The sequence below is a fragment of the Gymnodraco acuticeps genome, unplaced genomic scaffold (assembly GCF_902827175.1).
Source record: "Gymnodraco acuticeps unplaced genomic scaffold, fGymAcu1.1, whole genome shotgun sequence".
Taxonomy (NCBI): Eukaryota; Metazoa; Chordata; class Actinopteri; order Perciformes; family Bathydraconidae; genus Gymnodraco; species Gymnodraco acuticeps.
The window spans coordinates 5,864-17,152 of record NW_022990132.1 but is presented as its reverse complement, the minus strand read 5'-3'; the positions used below and the strand labels follow the sequence as shown (position 1 = coordinate 17,152).

General features: G+C 43.1%; 1 protein-coding gene across 1 annotated transcript; it reads left to right on the top strand.

Annotated features, from left to right (window-relative positions):
* Positions 1-8,628: 8,628 nt before the first annotated feature.
* On the top strand, positions 8,629-10,363 carry LOC117546543. The gene is made up of 2 exons (XM_034216756.1): positions 8,629-9,835; positions 9,872-10,363. Exons 1-2 carry the CDS (start codon positions 9,404-9,406, stop codon positions 10,361-10,363), a joined length of 924 nt encoding a protein of 307 aa, XP_034072647.1. The 5' UTR covers positions 8,629-9,403.
* The last annotated feature ends 926 nt before the right edge of the window (positions 10,364-11,289 follow it).

Genomic DNA, 11,289 nt, shown 5'->3' with positions numbered 1-11,289 from the left:
TGGACTTGGTGACATCAGCCTCCTCCAACCCTTGAAGCTGCTCTCCCTCCTGATTGATCCTGAGTTCCTCCTGTTCCTGCTTAATGTGTGGGGGGGGGGGGGGGGGGGGGGGGCTCTGCGTCCCCCTGGTCCAGACTGGCGCTCCACTCCTGTGCTCAGGGGGAACCTCTTCTTTAACCACCACCAGCTGCTGGACGTCTGCAGGAAACACATATTCAGAGAAACTGTAGAGTATTAGAATTTTAAATCTAACCACGATTAACACTTAATTAACTTTGCAGCCTTTTTCCATTCCATAAATGCTTGCCTATCATTTTGCTAAGTCCCGCCCCCTTTGTTTTTCTGTTGGCTCAATAGACTGTCAATCTCACCCTTTTTCCAGATGCCCTGGAGAGTTTCAGGACAACATGTGAGTTAGTACTGTAGCTGATCTAAAACATAGTTTCACTGCCGCTTAGCAAGGCGTCGCCATTCACGGAGTGTGAGGCCTTAGCCTTATAGTTTGTGACCTGTCCGCAGAGTCGTTAGCTGAGAACTGGTGTTTCTCAGAGTAGTCGTTTAGCATCTCTCACCGCCTTGCTAAACCTGTACTTGAACTCATACAGGTGCATCTCAATACATTGAATATCATGGAAAAGTGCAACAGAAAGTCTGCAGACGATAAAGTGGATATGAAGGAGAGTGAGGACGGGATGGGAGAGGAGGCTCTGAGAGGTTCCTGTGTGACGGCGAGGGGACGAGCCAGAGGAAGAAAGACGATGGGGAGGAAAACGCAAGATGCAAGGGGGCAGGTCCAGACACGGGGGAAGGAATGGAGAATTTAATTTCTCTCTTCCTCTTCGTAATCAACATCTTTTGCTTCATTTAATGGACATGGGCTTAAGAAGAAGGACAGAAGGGAGCAAGCTATTCCTTTGTGTGCCACGGACATTATCTGTTTTCAGGAGACACATTGGGATGAAAGGTGTGTAGAGGATGTTAAGAAGGGGTGGATGGGTGATGTGTTTGTAAATAACGGGGGTGTGAATGCTGGGGGGGGTGGAATGATCGGTGTGGTGTTTGAGTATATGGAGGATGTGTCTAAGCTAATCATGTGGGGGGAAAGGTGGGGGTGAGAAATAAGAGGGAGAAAAGAGTTGGATAAAGAGGCAGAGAAGGTTGAGGTAGAGACGGGGAGAGATATAGGAGAATATAATAGGTTGAGGGATGAGTTGGGTGAGAGAGAGAGGACGAGGTGTGTGGGAGCAATAGTTAGGAGTAGGGCTAGATATTTAGTGGAGGAGGAGAAATGTACGGGTTCCTTTTTGGGGTTGGAAAAAAAGAAACATGGTGCCTCTACTTCTGGAGCTATACAAACGTTTAGAAGAGAGGGCTGAATTGCCGGCTATCAACGGGGGTGATCAGTATTTTGTTTAAAAAGGGTAGAATTATAGGCCACTGAGTATGTTAAATAGTGATTACAAAATGTTAGCAAGGGCATTAGCAAATAGGATCAAGAGGGTGATAGGTACAATGGTGGGGAGTGCGCAGGCATATAGCATACCGGGCAGGGATATTAGTGACTCAATTAGTAGTATAAGTTATATGAAGGGAGGTAAAGGTGGGGTGGTTGTAAGTTTAGATTTGAATAAAGCATTTGATAGGGTGAATCATGGGTATTTGTTTAAGGTGTTAGAGAAGGCGGGGCTTGGAAGGAGGCTAGTGGAATGGATTAGGAGAGTTTATGGTAGAGCAGTTAGTTGTGTTAAGGTGAATGGGATTTTAACTAATGTGTTTAGGCTAGAGAGGTCAGTCCGGCATGGAGGCCCTCTCTCGGCGATGCTGTATGCGTTGTCAGCGGAGCCACTGGCGGGCCTGCTGCAGCAGAATGAGGATGTGAAGGGAGTGGAGGTACCGGGGGAAAGGAAAGCTTGGTGTATCAGTATGCTGATGACACCACGATAACAGTTAAGGATATGGGGAGCATTAAAGGAGTGTTTGATAGTGTGGATATATATAGTAGGGCTTCAGGGGCGAGGGTATATGGAAGGTGTTTTTGGGATGTGTTAAATAAGTGTGGGGGATAGTGGTATTTTGATGAGCTTTAAGAAAGGGTGGATGAGTGAGTTTCAGAGGGAAGTGGTGAGTGCATGGTGGGGGGTTTGTCGAATGTGAGATATGAATGTGTGAGCGCAAAACAAGTGTGGAAGCAACCCATCTTCCTGAATCAAAGGATTGTGAAGGAGCAAAAGGTTATCTTCAACAAAAGCATGTTGTATACATGTTTTTTGTTTTAATCATTTTAAATTGAGGGAGACATGATGGGTGTCTCTGATACGTTTTAAAAGGGTAGATTCAGGATTCATGCTTTAATTACTGTATATTGGTACAAAATGTATTGACAGTTACTGCGAGAATCAACAATATCTGATCATTAAACATTAGGCTGCAGTGGTTTAACAAACGAGGGAAATGAAGATGTTACATCTCAGCTGTCTGTGTGATGTTCATTTTATTTTGTCCACCTCTCTGCACACGGCTTGTATAGTTTGAATAAAGTTGACAAAGAGCCAATGGATTTTTTTTTAAAACAATTTTTTTGTCTTTTTACAAATGTTTTATCTGAAGTACAGTTTTCACTAGTTCTCAATTTAAGTAAAGTAGCTTAAAAAAATGTACTTGACTATTTCCATTTGTATATTTCTACCTCACTACATTCAACCCAGTCTCACGGCATTTCGTGTTATAGTCACGACATTTAATCGATTGATTGATTGATTCGTTCACCAACAGGATTTTCACCTTTTTTCGTGTCACACAACGATTTTTAAAGCAATGTATTTCTATTGGTAGTATGTTTCGTGCCTGCAGCACGTCTTTTTGTCCGGTCAGGTCTTGGAAGACCGGAAGCTGTGTGGTTCATAAAAACACGTTCTTACTCAATATCAAGCCACGATTATTGTTTTTATTTTAAATCTTATAATGTTGGACTTTTTTTGCCGTCTGTGAGGAAAATAAATGGGGCTCAGAGTCTCGAAATACTGAAATCTGTATTTTTTTAAATCTTTTTTTCCTTCTAATTTGTTATTCTTTTCTAAATAACACATTGTTATTTACTCACCAATAACACACAATTATCCTTGTTTTTATTTATTTGTTTAATTCCATAATCTCTGGCTTTTTTGGCCTCTGTCAGGAACTGAATTTCAAAATAAAAATAACCGGAAACAGACGTAGGCCTATATGGGACATTTTGAGCATCATTGCGATACACAGCCACTGAACTGATTACCCAAGATCCTCAGCTATGGTTTAAGCTCGCTGATTGGATGTTTTAGCCGCAAAGCATGTAGGGATATGGTGTTAATGCGATATGAAATCCGGAAAACATTTCGGACTTTAGGATGGCCTAAAACACTACACTACCCATAATCCCCAGCTATCATTTGGGACTACAGTCCCCGTGCATGATCTTCAAGCTCTGGGATTGGATGTTGTGGCATGTGTAGTGGCAGTGCGCCAAGGTTACGCCGAACATCAAACAGCTCTTTGAAATGGAACGAAACCACGGCAGACTATCCAAAACTGGAATCGAACAGGACATGTATTTTGTCTCCAATTTTAAAACTACCGTAAAAAAACAGCTGATTTTATTAAAACGGCACCAAATAATATAATTAAGAACACCATGAGCTGTTCTCAGATGAGCTGAATATACCTCTTCACAGTTGAGATAGTTTAGTACGAAGTGTGTGATAATGTTGTTTATAAGGTTTTGGGGTGTGTGTGAACAGCTGATTTGAACACTGTGATACATCATGAGGGACATCTGAGGATGCCCTTTAGAGGAGTTCAGGACTCTTTAAAGTAGAGACACTACATACTGATATACACCTGAACATCAGCAGGAGAGGACTCTTTAAAGTAGAGACACTACATACTGATATACACCTGAACATCAGCAGGAGAGGACTCTTTAAAGTAGAGACACTACATACTGATATACACCTGAACATCAGCAGGAGAGGACTCTTTAAAGTAGAGACACTACATACTGATATACACCTGAACATCAGCAGGAGAGGACTCTTTAAAGTAGAGACACTACATACTGATACACACCTGAACATCAGCAGGAGAGGACTCTTTAAAGTAGAGACACTACATACTGATATACACCTGAACATCAGCAGGAGAGGACTCTTTAAAGTAGAGACACTACATACTGATATACACCTGAACATCAGCAGGAGAGGACTCTTTAAAGTAGAGACACTACATACTGATATACACCTGAACATCAGCAGGAGAGGACTCTTTAAAGTAGAGACACTACATACTGATACACACCTGAACATCAGCAGGAGAGGACTCTTTAAAGTAGAGACACTACATACTGATACACACCTGAACATCAGCAGGAGAGGACTCTTTAAAGTAGAGACACTACATACTGAGATACACCTGAACATCAGCAGGAGAGGACTCTTTAAAGTAGAGACACTACATACTGATATACACCTGAACATCAGCAGGAGAGGACTCTTTAAAGTAGAGACACTACATACTGATATACACCTGAACATCAGCAGGAGAGGACTCTTTAAAGTAGAGACACTACATACTGATATACACCTGAACATCAGCAGGAGAGGACTCTTTAAAGTAGAGACACTACATACTGATATACACCTGAACATCAGCAGGAGAGGACTCTTTAAAGTAGAGACACTACATACTGATATACACCTGAACATCAGCAGGAGAGGACTCTTTAAAGTAGAGACACTACATACTGATACACACCTGAACATCAGCAGGAGAGGACTCTTTAAAGTAGAGACACTACATACTGAGATACACCTGAACATCAGCAGGAGAGGACTCTTTAAAGTAGAGACACTACATACTGATATACACCTGAACATCAGCAGGAGAGGACTCTTTAAAGTAGAGACACTACATACTGATATACACCTGAACATCAGCAGGAGAGGACTCTTTAAAGTAGAGACACTACATACTGATATACACCTGAACATCAGCAGGAGAGGACTCTTTAAAGTAGAGACACTACATACTGATATACACCTGAACATCAGCAGGAGAGGACTCTTTAAAGTAGAGACACTACATACTGATATACACCTGAACATCAGCAGGAGAGGACTCTTTAAAGTAGAGACACTACATACTGATATACACCTGAACATCAGCAGGAGAGGACTCTTTAAAGTAGAGACACTACATACTGATATACACCTGAACATCAGCAGGAGAGGATTATTTACTGTAAAAAAGTTTTTTCACAGAAATGTACTGTATTATTTTACAGACCTTTCTTGTTTTTCTATATTACGTGTAAATACCATAAAAATAGAGTACATTACTTTTATTTAAATATAAATAAAGGTTTTATTCAGTAAATTGGTTTGATGAGAAATTATTGTTTTTTTACAGGATAATTCCATTGTTAAATTGTCTTAAATGTTAAATTACATTGAATTCTATGTAAAAACACATAATAATTTTACTGCATGTCAAATGAAGGCAACTTTCTTTTTTTTGTTGCAGTAAAACCTTACATTTAATGTAACAAAATGTAAAAAAACAAAAAATAACTGTATTCTGTACTGTTGTAGAATACAAATAAATCTTATTATAAAACATCTCTAAAATGTTAAATAAATGTAAACATCTTCACAAAAAATTTAATATATTGCAGAAATACCCAAAAATGATTTTGTGTAAATAAAGTAGTTTTCATAGTATACTAAAATAGTTAACTGTAAAAAAAAAAAGTGGCAAATAAAAAAAACGCTAAATGCTACGGCACTTGAAATGGAATCCAGCCATACAACGGCAGACAAGACAAGCAGGATTGGAATGAGTCCACAACACTCCTGATTGGTTGATATAAACGTCAGTGAAAAAACCTGCCAATGAGCACTGTCCGCGCCTTTCAATCCCCAATTTGAAACTTCCACGTCAGTTTGAGCGGCTCTCCTGCGGAGCTACATCTGTCTGTATGTCTGCTCACGAGTTTATGGACTAATATCGGGATAGTTTTACATCTACACGTTAAATGTGAGCATCGGGACGTCAACAGAGAACAGAAGACTTGAGATCTGGTGAGTCCTGCAACTGTAATGGAGTTGAACATGTATTTAGATAATCCTTAGTTTGTGAATGTTTAATTGTGTATTTAAGTTTACGTTTCTTCTTCTAGTTCAGTGAGTTTTGAGTGATGAGACATATATTTTAAGGGAATCTGTGGAATCTCAGCTTTCATATGATACGTTTGTGCAGATAGCATGAAGTAAAAAAGATCGCTTTTGCCAGTTATGTGCTAAAGTAGCGTTAGCCCCGTTAGCTGTTAGACTTGTGTTTCGTTTAGTTAGCTGAGTTTCTTCCCGTTAAGTGGGTAAGCAGCATTAATAGGTTGTTAGTACATTTTAAGAAGTCCTGAGATGCTGTTTCTTGCAAGATGTCCCACCGGCGGGACAATCGGGCTATACAGGTTAACAAGGTGGCTGCTAACGTTAGTTTACAGCTTATTGCAGTGCTGCCGCCATCCTCTCGTCTCCAACGCGGGACGATTACACATAAACGTGCAGCAGGGTGTCACAGTCTTGTCGCCAATCTTATTGTAAAGTTTCACAGCTTTTTTACTGCGGAATCCAGTTTGTTAATGTTCAGTAGCCAACAGCTATCATAGCATAAACTGCTAACCACTAACGTTTGGCTAACTTGCTAGTTAGCTCTGCTCTATATATTACAAGCTAACATGACTAGCTAATGTCACATTGTGTGAACTAAAATAGTTGTTGTATTACTACATCATACATGCTTGGTCCAAATCTCTGCTAAAATTATTATTTTTAACAAAATTATCATTAAAGTATCTTTATTTATTTTTAAATTTGTATCACACTTGGCATAAACTATTTTAGTTCATCAATTAGAACTGGAGAATTAAAATAATGATTTGTGGTAATCAAAAACAATGTATTTAAAGAAACACTAGGAATAACATCGGAAATAATGATAATTTGTTACCCATGTTGTGCCTTAGAAGTGTAGTGATACAAACATGATTTTTATTTAAAAAAGTAAGAAAGTTCAAATGAAAATTAGAATTGGTGTTGATCAAAAACAGGTTAATTGAGGAATTCCTGGAGGTAATTTATGGCAAAGATATATACAATTTAAACTAATTCGGGTCACTTTTGATGCATGTTGGTTGTATGTTGTGTAACAAAGGGTTACCATGACAGCTGTGATGTTCACTCTTTTGACAGAGCACCAGTGGACAGTGAAAACTATGGAACAGAACATGTGATGGCTTTGTGTGGAAAGCTGCTGAAGCCAGCCGGTGACTCCTCATCAGTCTCTCCAGGCAGCACCCAGCTATTCTTCCATCTTGTAGATGAAAAGACTTTGATATGTGAGTAATAACTAACTTGTCTCTAACATAATATTGAATGTCAGTGTTTCCCCTAGGTTTACTGCTGATATATTCTTTAAATCCTCTGGAGCAGAGAGAGGAGCTGTGGATTATTGTTATTGATTAATGCATCAGTGTTTCTTAGGGTCAAAAACACTAAACTCAACTTAAAATGAAAGCGTTTAGTTTATTTAATAAAAGAGCTCATGTTCAATATGAAAAGTGACCGTAGATATAGATTAGTTGCAATTTGGTGCTATATATATTTAAAAAAATATGCTTCCTGGGCACCATCATCGCCCAGGACCTCAAACGGGAGCAGAACATCTGCTCCCTCACCAAAAAAGCACAGCCGAGGATACTCCATCACCATCTGGTACGCTGCAGCCACAGCCAAGGATAAGGGCAGGCTGCAGCGTGTCATCCGCTCTGTAGAGAAGGTGATCGGCTGTAATCTGCCATCCCTCCACGACCTGCACGCCTCCAGAACCCTGAGGCGGGAAGATAGTGGCCGACCCCTCCCACCCTGGACACAAACTGTTCACCCCCTCCCCTCCGCGCTCCATCAGGACCAGAACCTCTCTCCATCAGGACCAGAACCTCTCTCCATCAGGACCAGAACCTCTCTCCATCAGGACCAAAACCTCTCTCCATCAGGACCAAAACCAGGGCTGCACATAACTGGTGCGCATGCGCACCTCCGCCAAAAAAAGAGCACCGGGTCATCTGAAAAAAGGCGCATTTGCGTACCAACATTGAGAGAGAGGGAAAGAGAGAAGAGAGAAGAGGAGAGAGAGAGAAAGATATTTGCGAGTTGCATATGAACTCAGGGCCGGCCCGTAGCACTGGCGTTATAGATGTTCGCCTAGGGCGCCAGATCTGTGGAGGCGCTGCGCTGGCAGTTCTGGGAGGGAAAAAAACATTTTTGACCGTTGGGGTTCATCCTAATTTTCGGCCTTGATGTAACGATATTCACAATTAAGTAAATGTAACACCCTTTTCACCTCGGTTACACGTTTCATTTGCCCTGTACGATGGGCGCTGTAAGTGATGAAAATGGGGGATGTTGGCTTATCTGGCGCCCGCAGCTCACAGCCAAAGTGCGAGTGAGCGAGGGAAAAAAAAAATGAACGCCACTAATTATTTTAACGCGATTAACGCATGTGCATTTTTTTCCTCGGCCGCCCCGTAGTTTCAGAGCGCATCGAGTTTAAAATACCGTCTACAAGCTGATGCTGACAGCCCCGCTCCTGCTGCCTGCTTGCGGCAGACCACACTTCCACGCTCACCGGCAGGCACCGACTGGCCATCGGGAGGACCGGGAGGGCGAGCACTTGACTTCTTCCTCCACCACTGGTCATTTCTTTAAAGAATGTAATAAAGCTCAAACTCAATAAAACCAAAACAGGAACATTTTCATGTAAATGTAATTAAGCTTCCTAAAAATGGAATTAAATCCATTCATTTTTTTGAGTAATTTACAGAAAAGTTCCTTCCTCTTTTGGTCCTTTTTTCTAGTCAAGTGTAAATCTGTGGCTCCTCAAAGCGGTGCTTAGTTTCCCTTTTCATTCTAAGACTGCAGTGTTTCCCCTATATACAAATATAGAAATTGGACCTAAAAAGTGAGATATTTTATAGGAAAATCTGCAATTATTCTTCAGCATTAACTCCAAAGAAGAGTTAACGACATTGATCGACAGAAAACAGAGGAAGAAACGCAATTTTTGGATGTATTTTTTAGTTGAAACTACTAACTAGCTTTCAACTGACAACTGTCTAGCTGTGGGCTGCCAGCTGTTACCTGCCACTGTTGGAAGGAGCTGCACCGAAGAAGGTAGCGGAACATTATAAACTGTGAATTATTTCATGAAGATAAGAAGAAAGGGAAAGAAAAGTATTCGTAAGTTAGAAAAGCTAATTAATTAGCCTAGCATATCTTTGGAACAAAACAAGTGGTCGCCATGGAAACTGTCCAGCATGCAAAAAAGAACTTCTCAGCTCTCAGAGCAGAGGGAAGAGAGATTGATTATCCTGCTAAATGCAAAGGACAAACACAAGGAGAAGACACTGTGTGGAAACCCAGAGGTCCTCTTCACTGACTATGCCCAACAAAAAGAAGGAAGGAAGAAGAACAACCTCATATTCTTCACTGACTCCATCTACATCTGGAAAGATACTCTGTGCAGCAAGTATGCATACGTATCCAGAGAGGGCATCGGCTCAGGAGGCAGATTACAAATCTGTAAAGATGAACACCTTGACAAAGATGACCCTCTGCTCACCATCACATACTACACCAAAGGAAAGGTCATGGTCCAAGGGAATGAAGCCAACCTGGAGTCCTTCCAAGAGGCATTCCCCCTGCTGAAAGCTGAGGTGGACACAAAGAGGATCAATGTCCCCTCTGATGTCCCCTCTGATGTCCCCTCTGATGTCTCCTCTGATGTCCCCTCTGACAGCGAAGGTGATGAGAGCCCAATAGAGAACCCCAACACCTTGTCCATCTCTGCCCCTCCCACACCGGCCAGCTCCAACAATCGGCTGAAGGAGAGTATGGCCCTGCTGGAGCTGGACTTTGCAGAATTCAAAGAGCGGACCCAGGCCAGGCAGTCTGGTCCCCCAGACAACACTCTGCAGCAGCTTAAAGAGGACCTGCAGCAGCTCAAGAGCGACAACGAGGCCTTGGCATCTGACCTCAGAGGAAGTGTAGAGGCACTCAAACAGGAGAACAGTGTGCTCCGTGTTCAGTTAGCCAAGGTGAGGGAGGATGCTGAGTGTAGAGAGAAGAGCTTCACCAGGCAGGTCCAGCACCTGACAGAGAAACTCTCATCAGTCCTCACAATGACGAGTAGAGAGACACAGACTCTCCCTGCCAGTGTCCCTGGCCCACCCTCTCTGCTCAGCACCCAGCCCAACAACACCCCTGGCCCCTCCTGATACACCCACACAGCCAGCTGCCCACAGCCAGCTCTGCGCATCCCAGCCTCCCTCTACTCAGCCTGAAGAACAAGACCCACACGTGGTCCTGCTGGCTGACTCAAACGGGAAGTTCCTGGACCCAAGAAAGCTTTTTCCTGATGAAAAGGTGCTGTCTAAACACTGCAGCACCACAAGCCATGAAGCTGTTGAAAAAGGAGACCCTCAGGAGCCCTCAGTACCTGGTGATCCACACGGGAACAAATGACCTGCACACCCTCCGTAGGGACACTGCTGAGGCAGTGAGGAAAATGGCGGAGCAGGCCAGTAAGGAATTCCCCGACACCCGCATTGTGGTCTCCACCCTGCTGCCTAGGACAGACACCCCTCCTCATGTCATCCATGACATTAATATGGAGATCAGAAAAGGATGTGCCACCTTACCAAATGTCCACCTGGCCCTCCACTCAACCATTGGCCCCTGGGACCTCTATGATGGACTCCACCTACACAGAGAGAGGGTGGGGATATTTGCAAAGACCCTCAAAGACGCAGCCCTGGGACGCACCCCTCCCACCCCCTCCTCTAGAGGCCCTATAGACCCTCCCAGACCGCTTCCTCCCCATCACCACCCCAGGATCACCACCCCTGCTGTGAGGAGACACAACAGCTCAGCCTGGACCTCCCACTCCCCACGCCCCCAACACACCCAGAGGAGGCTACTTTCACCCAGCTCACCCCCTGCACACCATCAGCAGCAGAGATATGCAGCACCAGCTGCTCCTCGTCTCCCTCCCCGCCTACAGCAGCGGAGCTCTGCTGCAGTTGTAGCCCAGCCTGCTGCACCCTCCCTCCCCCTGCTACCTCTGAACTGGGAGACATCAGGATGATGCTGCACACCCTGTGCACCCGACTTCTGTCCAACTAAGACATCACATGTATATGTT

Coding starts and splice junctions, on each gene's coding strand:
- LOC117546543 (XM_034216756.1), top strand. CDS start 9,404: ATGCAAAAAAGAACTTCTCAGCTCTCAGAGCAGAGGGAAGAGAGATTG. Junction 9,836..9,871: donor GGATCAATGTCCCCTCTGAT/GTCCCCTCTGAT, acceptor GTCTCCTCTGAT/GTCCCCTCTGACAGCGAAGG.